General features: G+C 51.2%; 1 protein-coding gene across 5 annotated transcripts in view; it reads left to right on the forward strand.

Annotated features, from left to right (window-relative positions):
* LOC138755894 (nucleolar transcription factor 1-like) overlaps positions 1-20,789 on the forward strand; it is an 88,340-nt gene that overhangs the window by 8,197 nt on the left and 59,354 nt on the right. For all 5 annotated transcript variants that reach the window (XM_069922687.1, XM_069922690.1, XM_069922691.1 and 2 more), the window contains exon 3: positions 3,992-4,147. In XM_069922687.1, the coding sequence (XP_069778788.1) occupies positions 3,992-4,147 (156 nt within the window). The remainder of the gene's footprint in view (positions 1-3,991; positions 4,148-20,789) is intronic.

Genomic DNA, 20,789 nt, shown 5'->3' on the forward strand with positions numbered 1-20,789 from the left:
GATGCTGCCCCAGCTTCTACCCCTGCTGGTTCGTTATCTTGGAAGTCGTTTTAGCGATCTCTGTCTGCGTCTGCTGCCATACATTTTGCTGGTCCGATCTTCGCAATTGCGGGCCGCCACATAATAAATGGCATATATTGAAATGGGAGTACAAATTTTTAATAAATCCAGTCTGATCATCAGATACGAGTGGTAAAATACAGGTATTCCTTGACTTCTGACCTACGCAAATCATGACCACCCGCATATATGACCAAAGTTTTTAATTTAAAAAAAATTAAAACTACTGAACAAGTACATATTTTATATTATAAGTACAGGACACAGTGGTCCCGGCTCCTGACGGCAACCGAGGTCCCTCTTCCCCGGCTTACGAATGAACCTGAGTTACAACCAATTCTTTGGACCCCTTTCCAGTCTTAAGTTGGGGACTACCTGTATTTTCAAGTCTATGAGCCAAAACTATAGATAGAACTTTAGTGACCACATTGAGTAAAGAAATTGGCCTCTATGAGGAGCTTTCAGCTGGATTTTTATTCTTTTTAAGAATTAGTGAGAAAAAGCCTCATAAAAAGACTGTGGCAACTTGGCCAAGTTTAAAAGAATCAGAAAGAATGGAACATAAATAAGGAAAAAGTCATAAAATTCTCCAGGAAATCGACCAGGAACTGGTGACTTCTCAGAGTGTAGTGAATGGACAGGCTCGACAATTTCTTCATGGGAAGGAGGTTGATCCATTTGCTTTTGGTTGTCAGCAGATAATACAGGAATGTTCAACTTATCTAAAAATTATTACAATATTATCCTTGGGAGAATTGGAACTGTATAGTTCAGAATAAAATTCTTTAAAGGTATAATTTATTCTTCAATGATCAGTTATCATATCACCATTAGCTTTACAAATGTCTTTGATTTGGTGTTTGGCTGCTAAAGCTTTTAAATGATTAGTCAATATTTACTTGTTTTATCTCCATGGATATAAAATTGACTTGGCTTTTAAAAGTTGGCTTTTAATTGGAAATGTTAAAAGGTCATATTTAGCTTAAATTTCAATATGCCATTTATTATAGAACAGGATCTGGAGCCACAGCATACCTTTGATCGCAATGTTTTAGTTGGTTAACTAAGTCAATTTTCTCTTGATTAGCTTTTTTCCTTATGGTTGCAGTATAAGAAATGATTTGTCCCCAAATAAAATCCTTAAAGACGTCCCATACAATAAGACCAGACGTCTCTTCCACGTTATTCTTTTCAAAAAAGAGCAATTTGTTCTTCCTAGAATTTTAAAAATTCCTTATCAGATAGTAAAGTTGAACTGAAATGCCAATGTCTGTTTATTTGAGGAGGACCTGGAAAATTTAAAGATAGTAACATACCATGAATATGTACGAAGAAGAGATGAAAACGAATATTTTCTGTTCTCTGCATAAAAAAAATGCCAGTCATTAATAATATCACATTTTAATAAAAAAGGTTAAATGAAAAAAGCTAATTTGTTCAAAGTGGCTAGTTTAGGAGAAGAATGATCTAAAACTGGGTCTAACCAGCAATTAAGGTCTCCCCCCCCCCCCCACCCCCCCATCACTAATGAATAAATCAGACAAGAGTGGAAAAAAAAGTTTAAAAAATCCAGGGTCATCCACATTTAGAGGATATATATTAACAAGCACCACCAATTTATTATATAATTTCCCTGTTACAGTAACAAAATGACTATTTGTGTCTGAGACAACATTATATTGAACAAAGGGATTGGTATGATCTATAAAGATCGATACCCCTCTGGAATGAAGAGTGAAACTGCAGACCATTCCAACATCTAAAAGGGTGTGTGTTATCACTTTTGCATATATGGGTTTCTTGTAGAATTATAATTGAACCTTAAATTTTTTAATGTAAGCAAAAATCTTACTTGATTTACAGGGTGATTTAAACCATTAACATTAAAACTAATTAAATTAATAGCTTGACTCATTTAAAATACTTGTGAAAATAAAACTAGCAGGTAAAAAATCTAATTTCAGTTACATTTAACTGAAGTTGAAAATAAGCTAACCAAAAACAGATGTGTTTCTTCATGGCCAAAGCAGCTTCAAGAAAGAGTTAACCCCAACTACACCTCCCCCCCACAGCCAGAAAACCACTGGCTAATAACTAATCTACTCATCCTCCAAAATTCTTGCTGGCAAAACTCCAATATTATAATGAAATCTGAAATGTGTTCCAAACAAGACACAATATTTTTATTGCCAATAATGCCAAGGTCAGACTTTCACAGAACTGAAACCACACTTTAAACCACTGATAACAAAGAAAACCCTTAAAAAATTAAAAATACACAAATTAAAATATTGATTTAAATGGTTAAAACAGATTCAGTAAGCTGAACATTATAAACTAATTGGTTAAAAGAAGATACAGTGTCAAAATTATTAGTGAAAAATTTAAGAACACTTAAGACATTGAGACCCTAAACATTATCTAATTTCAGACATGAATCTCATTGAGAGAAAGTTATCGAAACAGTTACTCAGACGGAGACTTCATAGCTGGTAATTCTCCATCCAGAGACTTTTGGGCTGTGTTGAGAGAATCAAATGATTTCTTAAATTTGTCCTTCAATGTAATTCTCAGGCGCACTGGAAAATCAATGTAGGCTTCACCCCTTGATTGTAGAATTTTGATATGATCTTCCTCTATTTAACACGCTCCTTCATAAACTCAGGTAAGTAATGTTCAACAATATGAATCTTCTGTCCTTTGTAGTTGATCATTCCTCTGTGACGAGATTCACGTAGCAAAAGCTCCTTCGTTGAAATTCATGAAAACGGACAATAACAGATCAAGGACTCTGGACGGGAGTTGGTTTAAAAACCTCCGATCTATGTGCTCGATCTATCAGGGAGAGTCGTGAAGATTCCAGGGCCAAACACTTCTAGCAAAAATTTTGCAAAGGATTTGTGGGTTGGCCACCCTCAGTAGATTCTTTTTGTGGGTTGGCCACCCTCAGTAGATTCTTTTTGTGGGTTGGCCACCCTCAGTAGATTCTTTTTGTGGGTTGGCCACCCTCAGTATTGGCCACCCTCAGTAGATTCTTTTTGTGGGTTGGCCACCCTCAGTAGATTCTTTTTGTGGGTTGGCCACCCTCAGTAGATTCTTTTTGTGGATTGGCCACCCTCAGTAGATTCTTTCAATCCCAAAATTTGTGATTTCTTCTACTTTTGTTTTCTGTTAATAATTTTCTCCTTTAATTCTTCATTTGTTGTCGTGAAAGCTTTTTACATTGCTCTTGCATGTCCTCCGTTCTTCCATCCAAAACTTTGGGAATTGCTTCATTTTCTTTAATATATTTGTCATAATCGTCTAAGGTTTCTTGAAGGGTCCAATTTAGCCTCCACCTGCTTAAACTCCTTTTTGAATTCCATCAGAGATTTCTTTGTTGTTGAAGTTGTTCCATAATAGTATCCAAAGACGCTGGAGGATCTTGTTCTGTAGTAGTTCCTTTATCACTTCTTACATCCTTATTAAAGACAATTAATCCAGTAAGATCAAGAACCGATAAAATTTAAAGATAAGAATAAGAACTTAGAAAAGTTTGGAAATAGTATAGAGAGGGAGCAAATTCAAAAAGTCGTTACTCCATTATTAACCAGCAGGAGAGTTGGGATTCTCTACCCAAGGATGACGTGGGACGTTTGGGAGCTGAAGGTGTTCAAGGCAGAGACCAGAAAAAACTTGATAGGGAGGGAAACGAGGGATGTGGGATTAGTCCAGCAGTGGTGCTGAGGGCAAGGACGAGTGCGATCTCATCAACCCTTGGAGCCGACGTGAGGGCTGAATCTCCACGCTTTGCAGGATTGTGGTGCCCATAGCTGAGGGTAAGGGTGGAGATTTAACCCTGTACTGTTTCAAGCCATTGACAGAAGTTAAAGGGCACGTGTCCCCATTGAACTCAACAGCACCAACAGTCAGATGCTGATCTTTGTTTCAGACTCATCCTGATTTTCCCAAGAAGCCACTGACTCCATACTTCCGATTCTTCATGGAGAAAAGAGCGAAGTACGCCAAGATCCACCCAGAAATGAGTAATCTGGAACTGACCAAAATCATCTCGAAGAAGTACAAGGAGCTGCCAGAGAAAAAAAAGGTGAGAGAACTCATCATGTGATGAAGTAGAACAGGACGCCGCACACGTCATTCCCCACTAAACCCACTGTCTTCACACGACCCACATCAGTCCTGCCCTAAACTCCCTATCTACACACAGCCCCACATTAAACCCACTGTCTTCACACGACACACATTAGTCCCACACTAAACCCCGTCTACACACGACCCACATCAGTCCTGCCCTAAACTCCCTATCTGCACACAGCCACACATTAAACCCACTGTCTTCACACGATCCACATCAGTCCTGCCCTAAACTCCCTATCTACACACAGCCCACATTAAACCCATTGTTTTCACATAACCCACATCAGTTCCCCTCTAAACCCACTGTCATCACACGACCCACATCAGTCCTGCCCTAAACTCCCTATCTACACGCAGCCCCACATTAAACCCACTGTCTTCACACGACCCACATTAGTCCCACACTAAACCCCGTCTACACACGACCCACATCAGTCCTGCCCTAAACTCCCTATCTACACACAGCCCCACACTAAACCCACTGTCTTCACACGATCCACATCAGTCCTGTCCTAAACTCCCTATCTACACACAGCTCCACATTAAACCCACTGTCTTCACACGACCTACATCAGTCCCACACTATACCCCATCTACACACGACTCACATCAGTCCTGCCCTAAACTCCCTATCTACACACAGCCCCACACTAAACCCACTGTCTTCACACGACCCACATCAGTCCTGCCCTAAACTCACTATCTACACACAGCTCCACATTAAACCCACTGTCTTCACACGACCTACATCAGTCCCACACTATACCCCATCTACACACGACTCACATCAGTCCTGCCCTAAACTCCCTATCTACACACAGCCCCACACTAAACCCACTGTCTTCACACGACCCACATCAGTCCTGCCCTAAACTCACTATCTACACACAGCCCCACATTAAACCCATTGTCTTCACATAACCCACATCAGTTCCCCACTAAACCCACTGTCTTCACACGAACCACATCAGTCCTGCCCTAAAGCCCGTCTACACACAACCCGCATCAGTCCCACACTAAACCTTGTCTATACACAACCCGCATCAGTCTCACACTAAACCCCCTGTTTACACACAATCTGCATCAGTCTTACACTAAACCCCCTGTCTACACACAACCCGCATCAGTCCCGCACTAAACCCCGTCTACACACAACCCACATCAGTCCCGCACTAAACCCCCTGTCTATACACAACCCGCATCAGTCTCACACTAAACCCCCTGTTTACACACAATCTGCATCAGTCCCGCACTAAACCCCGTCTACACGTAACCTGCATCAGTCCCGCACTAAACCCCGTCTACACACAACCCACATCAGTCCTGCATTAAAACCCCGTTTACACACAACCCGCATCAGTCCTGTACTAAACACCCTGTCTACACACAACCCACATCAGTCCCACACTAAACCTTGTCTACACACAACCTGCATCAGTCCTGCACTAAACCCCATCTACACACAACCCGCATCAGTCCCGCACTAAACCCCATCTACACACAACCCACATCAGTCCTGCCCTAAACTCCCTATCTACACACAGCCCCACATTAAACCCACTGTCTTCACATAACCCACATCAGTCCCACACTAAACCCCGTCTACACACAACCTGCATCAGTCCTGCACTAAACCCCATCTACACACAATCCGCATCAGTCCCACACTAAACCCCCTGTCTACACACAACCCGCATCAGTCCCGCACTAAACCCCGTCTACACACAACCCACATCAGTCCCGCACTAAACCCCCTGTCTACACACAACCCACATCAGTCCCTCAATAAACCAACTGCCCCGATCTTCATACAGCCTGGCATTGATCCAAACAAATCCCACTGCCCCGATCTATCCCTACAGCCTTGTATCACTCCCCACACTGATTGCACTGCCCTGCTCTCTACCCACAGTCTCGTCTCGGTTCCCACGTTGATCCCACTGCCCTGCTCTCTCCCCACAGCCATGAGTCAGATCTCACACTGATCCCACTGCCCTCTCTCTCCTCACATCTCTGTATCAGTCCCCACACTGATCCCACTGCCCTGCTCTCTCCCCACAGCCATGAGTCAGATCTCACACTGATCTCACTGCCCTCTCTCTCCTCACAACTCTGTATGAGTCCCCACACTGATCCCACTGCCTTGCTCTCTCCCCACAGCCATGAGTCAGATCTCACACTGATCTCACTGCCCTCTCTCTCCTCACATCTCTGTATCAGTCCCCACTCTGATCCCTCTGCCCCACTCTCTCCTCACATCTCTGTATCAGTCCCCACACTGATCCCACTGCCCTCTCTCTCCTCACATCTCTGTATGTCCCCACACTGATCCCTCTGCCCCACTCTCTCCTCACATCTCTGTATCAGTCCCCACACTGATCCCACTGCCCTCTCTCTCCTCACATCTCTGTATCAGTCCCCACACTGATCCCACTGCCCTGCTCTCTCCCCACAGCCATGAGTCAGATCTCACACTGATCTCACTGCCCTCTCTCTCCTCACATCTCTGTATCAGTCCCCACACTGATCCCACTTCCCCACTCTCTCCCCACAGCCCTGTATCAGTCCCCACACTGATCCCACTGCCCTCTCTCTCCTCACATCTCTGTATCAGTCCCCACACTGATCCCACTGCCCTGCTCTCTCCCCACAGCCATGAGTCAAATCTCACACTGATCTCACTGCCCTCTCTCTCCTCACATCTCTATATCAGTCCCCACACTGATCCCACTGCCCTCTCTCTCCTCACATCTCTGTATCAGTCCCCACACTGATCCCACTGCCCTGCTCTCTCCCCACAGCCATGAGTCAGATCTCACACTGATCTCACTGCCCTCTCTCCTCACATCTCTGTATCAGTCCCCACACTGATCCCACTGCCCTGCTCTCTCCCCACAGCCATGAGTCAGATCTCACTGCCCTCTCTCCTCACATCTCTGTATCAGTCCCCACACTGATCCCACTGCCCTGCTCTCTCCCCACAGCCATGAGTCAGATCTCACACTAATCTCACTGCCCTCTCTCTCCTCACATCTCTGTATCAGTCCCCACACTGATCCCACTGCCCTGCTCTCTCCCCACAGCCATGAGTCAGATCTCACACTGATCCCACTGCCCTGCTCTCTCCCCACAGCCATGAGTCAGATCTCACACTGATCCCACTGCCCTCTCTCTCCTCACATCTCTGTATCAGTCCCCACACTGATCCCACTGCCCTGCTCTCTCCCCACAGCCATGAGTCAGATCTCACACTGATTTCACTGCCCTCTCTCTCCTTACATCTCTGTATCAGTCCCCACACTGATCCCACTGCCCTGCTCTCTCCCCACAGCCATGAGTCAGATCTCACACTGATCCCACTGCCCTCTCTCTCCTCACATCTCTGTATCAGTCCCCACACTGATCCCACTTTCCCACTCTCTCCCCACAGCCATGAGTCAGATCTCACACTAATCTCACTGCCCACTCTCTCCTCACATCTCTGTATCAGTCCCCACACTGATCTCACTGCCCTGCTCTCTTCCCACAGCCATGAGTCAGATCTCACACTGATCCCACTGCCCTCTCTCTCCTCACATCTCTGTATCAGTCCCCACACTGATCCCACTTCCCCACTCTCTCCCCACAGCCATGAGTCAGATCTCACACTGATCCCACTGCCCTCTCTCTCCTCACATCTCTGTATCAGTCCCCACACTGATCCCACTGCCCTCTCTCTCCTCACATCTCTGTATCAGTCCCCACACTGATCCCACTGCCCTCTCTCTCCCCACATCTCTGTATCAGTCCCCACACTGATCCCACTGCCCTCTCTCTCCTCACATCTCTGTATCAGTCCCCACACTGATCCCACTGCCCTGCTCTCTCCCCACAGCCATGAGTCAGATCTCACACTGATCCCACTGCCCTCTCTTTCCTCACATCTCTGTATCACTCTTTCCTCACATCTCTGTATCAGTCCCCACACTGATCCCACTGCCCTGCTCTCTCCCCACAGACATGAGTCAGATCTCACACTGATCTCACTGCCCTCTCTCTCCTCACATCTCTATATCAGTCTCCACACTGATCCCACTGCCCTGCTCTCTCCCCACAGCCATGAGTCAGATCTCACACTAATCTCACTGCCCTCTCTCTCCTCACATCTCTGTATCAGTCCCCACACTGATGCCACTGCCCTCTCTCTCCCCACATCTCTGTATCAGTCCCCACACTGATCCCACTGCCCTCTCTCTCCCTACATCTCTGTATCGGTCCCCACACTGATCCCACTGCCCTCTCTCTCCCCACATCTCTGTATCAGTCCCCACACTGATCCCACTGCCCTGCTCTCTCCCCACAGCCATGAGTCAGATCTCACACTGATCCCACTGCCCTCTCTCTCCTCACATCTCTGTATCAGTCCCCACACTGATCCCACTGCCCTGCTCTCTCCTCACATCTCTGTATCAGTCCCCACACTGATCCCACTGCCCGGCTCTCTCCCCACAGCCATGAGTCAGATCTCACACTGATCTCACTGCCCTCTCTCTCCTCACATCTCTGTATCAGTCCCCACACTGATCCCACTGCCCTCTCTCTCCGCACATCTCTGTATCAGTCCCCACACTGATCCCACTGCCCTGCTCTCTCCCCACAGCCATGAGTCAGATCTCACACAAATCTCACTGCCCTCTCTCTCCACACATCTCTGTATCAGTCCCCACACTGATCCCACTGCCCTGCTCTCTCCCCACAGCCATGAGTCAGATCTCACACTGATCCCACTGCCCTCTCTCTCCTCACATCTCTGTATCAGTCCCCACACTGATCCCACTGCCCTCTCTCTCCTCACATCTCTGTATCAGTCCCCACACTGATCCCACTGCCCTCTCTCTCCTCACATCTCTGTATCTGTCCCCACACTGATCCCACTGCCCTCTCTCTCCTCACAGCCATGAGTCAGATCTCACACTGATCCCACTGCCCTCTCTCTCCTCACAGCCATGAGTCAGATCCCACACTGATCCCACTGCCCTCTCTCTCCTCACATCTCTGTATGTCCCCACACTGATTCCACTGCCCTCTCTCTCCTCACATCTCTGTATCAGTTCCCACACTGATCCCACTGCCCTCTCTCTCCTCACATCTCTGTATCAGTCCCCACACTGATCCCACTGCCCTTTCTCTCCCCACATCTCTGTATCAGTCCCCACACTGATCCCACTGCCCTCTCTCTCCCCACATCTCTGTATCAGTTCCCACACTGATCCCACTGCCCTCTCTCTCCTCACATCTCTGTATCAGTCCCCACACTGATCCCACTGCCCTGCTCTCTCCCCACAACATGAGTCAGATCTCACACTGATCTCACTGCCCTCTCTCTCCTCACATCTCTGTATCAGTCCCCACACTGATCCCACTGCCCTGCTCTTTCCCCACAGCCATGAGTCAGATCCCACACTAATCCCACTGCCCTCTCTCTCCTCACATCTCTGTATCAGTCCCCACACTGATCCCACTGCCCTCTCTCTCCTCACAGCCATGAGTCAGATCCCACACTGATCCCACTGCCCTCTCTCTCCTCACATCTCTGTATCAGTTCCCACACTGATCCCACTGCCCTCTCTCTCCTCACATCTCTGCATCAGTTCCCACACTGATCCCACTGCCCTCTCTCTCCTCACATCTCTGTATCAGTCCCCACACTGATCCCACTGCCCTGCTCTCTCCCCACAGCCATGAGTCAGATGTCACACTAATCTCACTGCCCTCTCTCTCCTCACATCTCTGTATCAGTCCCCACACTGATCCCACTGCCCTCTCTCTCCTCACATCTCTGTATCAGTCCCCACACTGATCCCACTGCCCTGCTCTCTCCCCACAGCCATGAGTCAGATCTCACACTGATCCCACTGCCCTCTCTCTCCTCACATCTCTGTATCAGTCCCCACACTGATCCCACTGCCCTGCTCTCTCCCCACAGCCATGAGTCAGATCTCACACTGATCCCACTGCCCTCTCTCTCCTCACATCTCTGTATCAGTCCCCACACTGATCCCACTGCCCTGCTCTCTCCCCACAGCCATGAGTCAGATCTCACACTGATCCCACTGCCCTCTCTCTCCTCACATCTCTGTATCAGTCCCCACACTGATCCCACTTCCCCACTCTCTCCCCACAGCCATGAGTCAGATCTCACACTGATCTCACTGCCCTCTCTCTCTCCTCACATCTCTGTATCAGTCCCCACACTGATCCCACTGCCCTCTCTCTCCTCACATCTCTGTATCAGTCCCCACACTGATCCCACTTCCCCACTCTCTCCCCACAGCCATGAGTCAGATCTCACACTAATCTCACTGCCCTCTCTCTCCTCACATCTCTGTATCAGTCCCCACACTGATCCCACTGCCCTCTCTCTCCTCACATCTCTGTATCAGTCCCCACACTGATCCCACTGCCCTCTCTCTCCTCACATCTCTGTATCAGTCCCCACACTGATCCCACTGCCCTCTCTCTCCTCACACCTCTGTATCAGTCCCCACACTGATCCCACTGCCCTCTCTCTCCTCACATCTCTGTATCAGTCCCCACACTGATCCCACTGCCCTCTCTCTCCTCACATCTCTGTATCAGTCCCCTCACTGATCCCACTGCCCTCTCTCTCCTCACATCTCTGTATCAGTCCCCACACTGATCCCACTGCCCTCTCTCTCCTCACATCTCTGTATAAGTCCCCACACTGATCCCTCTGCCCTCTCTCTCCCCACATCTCTGTATCAGTCCCCACACTGATCCCTCTGCCCTCTCTCTCCCCACATCTCTGTATCAGTCCCCACACTGATTCCACTGCCCTCTCTCTCCCCACATCTCTGTATCAGTCCCCACACTGATCCCACTGCCCTCTGTCTCCTCACATCTCTGTATCAGTCCCCACACTGATCCCACTGCCCTCTCTCTCCTCACATCTCTATATCAGTCTCCACACTGATCCCACTGCCCTGCTCTCTCCCCACAGCCATGAGTCAGATCTCACACTAATCTCACTGCCCTCTCTCTCCTCACATCTCTGTATCAGTCCCCACACTGATGCCACTGCCCTCTCTCTCCCCACATCTCTGTATCAGTCCCCACACTGATCCCACTGCCCTCTCTCTCCCTACATCTCTGTATCAGTCCCCACACTGATCCCACTGCCCTCTCTCTCCCCACATCTCTGTATCAGTCCCCACACTGATCCCACTGCCCTGCTCTCTCCCCACAGCCATGAGTCAGATCTCACACTGATCCCACTGCCCTCTCTCTCCTCACATCTCTGTATCAGTCCCCACACTGATCCCACTGCCCTGCTCTCTCCTCACATCTCTGTATCAGTCCCCACACTGATCCCACTGCCCGGCTCTCTCCCCACAGCCATGAGTCAGATCTCACACTGATCTCACTGCCCTCTCTCTCCTCACATCTCTGTATCAGTCCCCACACTGATCCCACTGCCCTCTCTCTCCGCACATCTCTGTATCAGTCCCCACACTGATCCCACTGCCCTGCTCTCTCCCCACAGCCATGAGTCAGATCTCACACAAATCTCACTGCCCTCTCTCTCCACACATCTCTGTATCAGTCCCCACACTGATCCCACTGCCCTGCTCTCTCCCCACAGCCATGAGTCAGATCTCACACTGATCCCACTGCCCTCTCTCTCCTCACATCTCTGTATCAGTCCCCACACTGATCCCACTGCCCTCTCTCTCCTCACATCTCTGTATCAGTCCCCACACTGATCCCACTGCCCTCTCTCTCCTCACATCTCTGTATCTGTCCCCACACTGATCCCACTGCCCTCTCTCTCCTCACAGCCATGAGTCAGATCTCACACTGATCCCACTGCCCTCTCTCTCCTCACAGCCATGAGTCAGATCCCACACTGATCCCACTGCCCTCTCTCTCCTCACATCTCTGTATGTCCCCACACTGATTCCACTGCCCTCTCTCTCCTCACATCTCTGTATCAGTTCCCACACTGATCCCACTGCCCTCTCTCTCCTCACATCTCTGTATCAGTCCCCACACTGATCCCACTGCCCTTTCTCTCCCCACATCTCTGTATCAGTCCCCACACTGATCCCACTGCCCTCTCTCTCCCCACATCTCTGTATCAGTTCCCACACTGATCCCACTGCCCTCTCTCTCCTCACATCTCTGTATCAGTCCCCACACTGATCCCACTGCCCTGCTCTCTCCCCACAACATGAGTCAGATCTCACACTGATCTCACTGCCCTCTCTCTCCTCACATCTCTGTATCAGTCCCCACACTGATCCCACTGCCCTGCTCTTTCCCCACAGCCATGAGTCAGATCCCACACTAATCCCACTGCCCTCTCTCTCCTCACATCTCTGTATCAGTCCCCACACTGATCCCACTGCCCTCTCTCTCCTCACAGCCATGAGTCAGATCCCACACTGATCCCACTGCCCTCTCTCTCCTCACATCTCTGTATCAGTTCCCACACTGATCCCACTGCCCTCTCTCTCCTCACATCTCTGCATCAGTTCCCACACTGATCCCACTGCCCTCTCTCTCCTCACATCTCTGTATCAGTCCCCACACTGATCCCACTGCCCTGCTCTCTCCCCACAGCCATGAGTCAGATGTCACACTAATCTCACTGCCCTCTCTCTCCTCACATCTCTGTATCAGTCCCCACACTGATCCCACTGCCCTCTCTCTCCTCACATCTCTGTATCAGTCCCCACACTGATCCCACTGCCCTGCTCTCTCCCCACAGCCATGAGTCAGATCTCACACTGATCCCACTGCCCTCTCTCTCCTCACATCTCTGTATCAGTCCCCACACTGATCCCACTGCCCTGCTCTCTCCCCACAGCCATGAGTCAGATCTCACACTGATCCCACTGCCCTCTCTCTCCTCACATCTCTGTATCAGTCCCCACACTGATCCCACTGCCCTGCTCTCTCCCCACAGCCATGAGTCAGATCTCACACTGATCCCACTGCCCTCTCTCTCCTCACATCTCTGTATCAGTCCCCACACTGATCCCACTTCCCCACTCTCTCCCCACAGCCATGAGTCAGATCTCACACTGATCTCACTGCCCTCTCTCTCTCCTCACATCTCTGTATCAGTCCCCACACTGATCCCACTGCCCTCTCTCTCCTCACATCTCTGTATCAGTCCCCACACTGATCCCACTTCCCCACTCTCTCCCCACAGCCATGAGTCAGATCTCACACTAATCTCACTGCCCTCTCTCTCCTCACATCTCTGTATCAGTCCCCACACTGATCCCACTGCCCTCTCTCTCCTCACATCTCTGTATCAGTCCCCACACTGATCCCACTGCCCTCTCTCTCCTCACATCTCTGTATCAGTCCCCACACTGATCCCACTGCCCTCTCTCTCCTCACACCTCTGTATCAGTCCCCACACTGATCCCACTGCCCTCTCTCTCCTCACATCTCTGTATCAGTCCCCACACTGATCCCACTGCCCTCTCTCTCCTCACATCTCTGTATCAGTCCCCTCACTGATCCCACTGCCCTCTCTCTCCTCACATCTCTGTATCAGTCCCCACACTGATCCCACTGCCCTCTCTCTCCTCACATCTCTGTATCAGTCCCCACACTGATCCCTCTGCCCTCTCTCTCCCCACATCTCTGTATCAGTCCCCACACTGATCCCTCTGCCCTCTCTCTCCCCACATCTCTGTATCAGTCCCCACACTGATTCCACTGCCCTCTCTCTCCCCACATCTCTGTATCAGTCCCCACACTGATCCCACTGCCCTCTGTCTCCTCACATCTCTGTATCAGTCCCCACACTGATCCCACTGCCCTCTCTCTCCTCACATCTCTGTATCAGTCCCCACACTGATCTCACTGCCCTCTCTCCTCACATCTCTGTATCAGTCCCCACACTGATCCCACTGCCCTGCTCTCTCCCCACAGCCATGAGTCAGATCTCTCACTAATCTCACTGCCCTCTCTCTCCTCACATCTCTGTATCAGTCCCCACACTGATCCCACTGCCCTGCTCTCTCCCCACAGCCATGAGTCAGATCTCTCACTAATCTCACTGCCCTCTCTCTCCTCACATCTCTGTATCAGTCCCCACACTGATCCCACTGCCCTGCTCTCTCCCCACAGCCATGAGTCAGATCTCACACTGATCCCACTGCCCTCTCTCTCCTCACATCTCTGTATCAGTCCCCTCACTGATCCCACTGCCCTCTCTCTCCTTACATCTCTGTATCAGTCCCCACACTGATCCCACTGCCCTCTCTCTCCTCACATCTCTGTATCAGTCCCCTCACTGATCCCACTGCCCTCTCTCTCCTCACATCTCTGTATCAGTCCCCACACTGATCCCACTGCCCTCTCTCTCCTCACATCTCTGTATGTCCCCACACTGATCCCACTGCCCTCTCTCTCCTCACATCTCTGTATCAGTCCCCACACTGATCCCACTGCCCTCTCTCTCCTCACATCTCTGTATAAGTCCCCACACTGATTCCACTGCCCTCTCTCTCCTCACATCTCTGTATAAGTCCCCACACTGATTCCACTGCCCTCTCTCTCCTCACATCTCTGTATCAGTCCCCACACTGATCACACTGCCCTCTCTCTCCCCACATCTCTGTATCAGTCCCCACACTGATCCCACTGCCCTCTCTCTCTCCACATCTCTGTATCAGTCCCCACACTGATCACACTGCCCTCTCTCTCCCCACATCTCTGTATCAGTCCCCACACTGATCCCACTGCCCTCTCTCTCCCCATATCTCTGTATCAGTCCCCACACTGATCCCACTGCCCTCTCTCTCCCCACATCTCTGTATCAGTCCCCACACTGATCCCACTGCCCTCTCTCTCCCCACATCTCTGTATCAGTCCCCACACTGATCTCACTGCCCTCTCTCTCCTCACATCTCTGTATCAGTCCCCACACTGATCCCACTGCCCTCTCTCTCCTCACATCTCTATATCAGTCCCCACACTGATCCCACTGCCCTCTCTCTCCTCACATCTCTGTATCAGTCCCCACACTGATCCCACTGCCCTCTCTCTCCTCACATCTCTGTATCAGTCCCCACACTGATCTCACTGCCCTCTCTCTCCTCACATCTCTGTATCAGTCCCCACACTGATCCCACTGCCCTGCTCTCTCCCCACAGCCATGAGTCAGATCTCACACTGATCCCACTGCCCTCTCTCTCCTCACATCTCTGTATCAGTCCCCACACTGATCCCACTGCCCTGCTCTCTCCCCACAGCCATGAGTCAGATCTCACACTGATCCCACTGCCCTCTCTCTCCTCACATCTCTGTATCAGTCCCCACACTGATCCCACTGCCCGGCTCTCTCCCCACAGCCATGAGTCAGATCTCACACTGATCCCACTGCCCTCTCTCTCCTCACATCTCTGTATCAGTCCCCACACTGATCCCACTGCCCTCTCTCTCCGCACATCTCTGTATCAGTCCCCACACTGATCCCACTGCCCTGCTCTCTCCCCACAGCCATGAGTCAGATCTCACACTGATCTCACTGCCCTCTCTCTCCTCACATCTCTGTATCAGTCCCCACACTGATCCCACTGCCATGCTCTCTCCCCACAGCCATGAGTCAGATCTCACACTGATCCCACTGCCCTCTCTCTCCTCACATCTCTGTATCAGTCCCCACACTGATCCCACTGCCCTCTCTCTCCTCACATCTCTGTATCAGTCCCCACACTGATCCCACTGCCCTCTCTCTCCTCACATCTCTGTATCTGTCCCCACACTGATCCCACTGCCCTCTCTCTCCTCACAGCCATGAGTCAGATCTCACACTGATCCCACTGCCCTCTCTCTCCTCACAGCCATGAGTCAGATCCCACACTGATCCCACTGCCCTCTCTCTCCTCACATCTCTGTATCAGTCCCCACACTGATTCCACTGCCCTCTCTCTCCTCACATCTCTGTATCAGTTCCCACACTGATCCCACTGCCCTCTCTCTCCTCACATCTCTGTATCAGTCCCCACACTGATCCCACTGCCCTCTCTCTCCCCACATCTCTGTATCAGTCCCCACACTGATCCCACTGCCCTCTCTCTCCCCACATCTCTGTATCAGTTCCCACACTGATCCCACTGCCCTCTCTCTCCTCACATCTCTGTATCCGTCCCCACACTGATTCCACTGCCCTGCTCTCTCCCCACAACATGAGTCAGATCTCACACTGATCTCACTGCCCTCTCTCTCCTCACATCTCTGTATCAGTCCCCACACTGATCCCACTGCCCTGCTCTTTCCCCACAGCCATGAGTCAGATCCCACACTAATCCCACTGCCCTCTCTCTCCTCACATCTCTGTATCAGTCCCCACACTGATCCCACTGCCCTCTCTCTCCTCACAGCCATGAGTCAGATCCCACACTGATCCCACTGCCCTCTCTCTCCTCACATCTCTGTATCAGTTCCCACACTGATCCCACTGCCCTCTCTCTCCTCACATCTCTGCATCAGTTCCCACACTGATCCCACTGCCCTCTCTCTCCTCACATCTCTGTATCAGTCCCCACACTGATCCCACTGCCCTGCTCTCTCCCCACAGCCATGAGTCAGATGTCACACTAATCTCACTGCCCTCTCTCTCCTCACATCTCTGTATCAGTCCCCACACTGATCTCACTGCCCTCTCTCTCCTCACATCTCTGTATCAGTCCCCACACTGATCCCACTGCCCTGCTCTCTCCCCACAGCCATGAGTCAGATCTCACACTGATCCCACTGCCCTCTCTCTCCTCACATCTCTGTATCAGTCCCCACACTGATCCCACTGCCCTGCTCTCTCCCCACAGCCATGAGTCAGATCTCACACTGATCCCACTGCCCTCTCTCTCTTCACATCTCTGTATCAGTCCCCACACTGATCCCACTGCCCTCTCTCTCCTCACATCTCTGTATCAGTCCCCACACTGATCCCACTGCCCTCTCTCTCCTCACATCTCTGTATCAGTCCCCACACTGATCCCACTGCCCTCTCTCTCCTCACATCTCTGTATCAGTCCCCACACTGATCCCACTGCCCTCTCTCTCCTCACATCTCTGTATCAGTCCCCTCACTGATCCCACTGCCCTCTCTCTCCTCACATCTCTGTATCAGTCCCCACACTGATCCCACTGCCCTCTCTCTCCTCACATCTCTGTATCAGTCCCCACACTGATCCCTCTGCCCTCTCTCTCCCCACATCTCTGTATCAGTCCCCACACTGATCCCTCTGCCCTCTCTCTCCCCACATCTCTGTATCAGTCCCCACACTGATCCCACTGCCCTCTCTCTCCCCACATCTCTGTCTCAGTCCCCACACTGATCCCACTGCCCTCTGTCTCCTCACATCTCTGTATCAGTCCCCACACTGATCCCACTGCCCTCTCTCTCCTCACATCTCTGTATCAGTCACCACACTGATCTCACTGCCCTCTCTCCTCACATCTCTGTATCAGTCCCCACACTGATCCCACTGCCCTGCTCTCTCCCCACAGCCATGAGTCAGATCTCTCACTAATCTCACTGCCCTCTCTCTCCTCACATCTCTGTATCAGTCCCCACACTGTTCCCACTGCCCTGCTCTCTCCCCACAGCCATGAGTCAGATGTCACACTAATCTCACTGCCCTCTCTCTCCTCACATCTCTGTATCAGTCCCCACACTGATCCCACTGCCCTCTCTCTCCTCACATCTCTGTATCAGTCCCCACACTGATCCCACTGCCCTGCTCTCTCCCCACAGCCATGAGTCAGATCTCACACTGATCCCACTGCCCTCTCTCTCCTCACATCTCTGTATCAGTCCCCACACTGATCCCACTGCCCTGCTCTCTCCCCACAGCCATGAGTCAGATCTCACACTGATCCCACTGCCCTCTCTCTCCTCACATCTCTGTATCAGTCCCCACACTGATCCCACTGCCCTGCTCTCTCCCCACAGCCATGAGTCAGATCTCACACTGATCCCACTGCCCTCTCTCTCCTCACATCTCTGTGTCAGTCCCCACACTGATCCCACTTCCCCACTCTCTCCCCACAGCCATGAGTCAGATTTCACACTGATCTCACTGCCCTCTCTCTCCTCACATCTCTGTATCAGTCCCCACACTGATCCCACTTCCCCACTCTCTCCCCACAGCCATGAGTCAGATCTCACACTGATCTCACTGCCCTCTCTCTCCTCACATCTCTATATCAGTCCCCACACTGATCCCACTGCCCTCTCTCTCCTCACATCTCTGTATCAGTCCCCACACTGATCCCACTTCCCCACTCTCTCCCCACAGCCATGAGTCAGATCTCACACTAATCTCACTGCCCTCTCTCTCCTCACATCTCTGTATCAGTCCCCACACTGATCCCACTGCCCTCTCTCTCCTCACATCTCTGTATCAGTCCCCACACTGATCCCACTGCCCTCTCTCTCCTCACATCTCAGTATCAGTCCCCACACTGATCCCACTGCCCTCTCTCTCCTCACATCTCTGTATCAGTCCCCACACTGATCCCACTGCCCTCTCTCTCCTCACATCTCTGTATCCGTCCCCACACTGATCCCACTGCCCTCTCTCTCCTCACATCTCTGTATCAGTCCCCTCACTGATCCCACTGCCCTCTCTCTCCTCACATCTCTGTATCAGTCCCCACACTGATCCCACTGCCCTCTCTCTCCTCACATCTCTGTATCAGTCCCCACACTGATCCCTCTGCCCTCTCTCTCCCCACATCTCTGTATCAGTCCCCACACTGATCCCTCTGCCCTCTCTCTCCCCACATCTCTGTATCAGTCCCCACACTGATCCCACTGCCCTCTCTCTCCCCACATCTCTGTATCAGTCCCCACACTGATCCCACTGCCCTCTGTCTCCTCACATCTCTGTATCAGTCCCCACACTGATCCCACTGCCCTCTCTCTCCTCACATCTCTGTATCAGTCCCCACACTGATCTCACTGCCCTCTCTCCTCACATCTCTGTATCAGTCCCCACACTGATCCCACTGCCCTCTGTCTCCTCACATCTCTGTATCAGTCCCCACACTGATCCCACTGCCCTGCTCTCTCCCCACAACATGAGTCAGATCTCACACTGATCTCACTGCCCTCTCTCTCCTCACATCTCTGTATCAGTCCCCACACTGATCCCACTGCCCTGCTCTTTCCCCACAGCCATGAGTCAGATCCCACACTAATCCCACTGCCCTCTCTCTCCTCACATCTCTGTATCAGTCCCCACACTGATCCCACTGCCCTCTCTCTCCTCACAGCCATGAGTCAGATCCCACACTGATCCCACTGCCCTCTCTCTCCTCACATCTCTGCATCAGTTCCCACACTGATCCCACTGCCCTCTCTCTCCTCACATCTCTGTATCAGTCCCCACACTGATCCCACTGCCCTCTCTCTCCTCACATCTCTGTATCAGTCCCCACACTGATCCCACTGCCCTGCTCTCTCCCCACAGCCATGAGTCAGATCTCACACTGATCCCACTGCCCTCTCTCTCCTCACATCTCTGTATCAGTCCCCACACTGATCCCACTGCCCTGCTCTCTCCCCACAGCCATGAGTCAGATCTCACACTGATCCCACTGCCCTCTCTCTCCTCACATCTCTGTATCAGTCCCCACACTGATCCCACTGCCCTGCTCTCTCCCCACAGCCATGAGTCAGATCTCACACTGATCCCACTGCCCTCTCTCTCCTCACATCTCTGTATCAGTCCCCACACTGATCCCACTTCCCCACTCTCTCCCCACAGCCATGAGTCAGATCTCACACTGATCTCACTGCCCTCTCTCTCTCCTCACATCTCTGTATCAGTCCCCACACTGATCCCACTGCCCTCTCTCTCCTCACATCTCTGTATCAGTCCCCACACTGATCCCACTTCCACACTCTCTCCCCACAGCCATGAGTCAGATCTCACACTAATCTCACTGCCCTCTCTCTCCTCACATCTCTGTATCAGTCCCCACACTGATCCCACTGCCCTCTCTCTCCTCACATCTCTGTATCAGTCCCCACACTGATCCCACTGCCCTCTCTCTCCTCACATCTCTGTATCAGTCCCCACACTGATCCCACTGCCCTCTCTCTCCTCACATCTCTGTTTCAGTCCCCACACTGATCCCACTGCCCTCTCTCTCCTCACATCTCTGTATCAGTCCCCACACTGATCCCACTGCCCTCTCTCTCCTCACATCTCTGTATCAGTCCCCTCACTGATCCCACTGCCCTCTCTCTCCTCACATCTCTGTATCAGTCCCCACACTGATCCCACTGCCCTCTCTCTCCTCACATCTCTGTATCAGTCCCCACACTGATCCCTCTGCCCTCTCTCTCCCCACATCTCTGTATCAGTCCCCACACTGATCCCTCTGCCCTCTCTCTCCCCACATCTCTGTATCAGTCCCCACACTGATCCCACTGCCCTCTCTCTCCCCACATCTCTGTATCAGTCCCCACACTGATCCCACTGCCCTCTGTCTCCTCACATCTCTGTATCAGTCCCCACACTGATCCCACTGCCCTCTCTCTCCTCACATCTCTG

Source organism: Narcine bancroftii, chromosome 2, assembly GCF_036971445.1.
Source record: "Narcine bancroftii isolate sNarBan1 chromosome 2, sNarBan1.hap1, whole genome shotgun sequence".
Lineage (NCBI taxonomy): Eukaryota > Metazoa > Chordata > Chondrichthyes > Torpediniformes > Narcinidae > Narcine > Narcine bancroftii.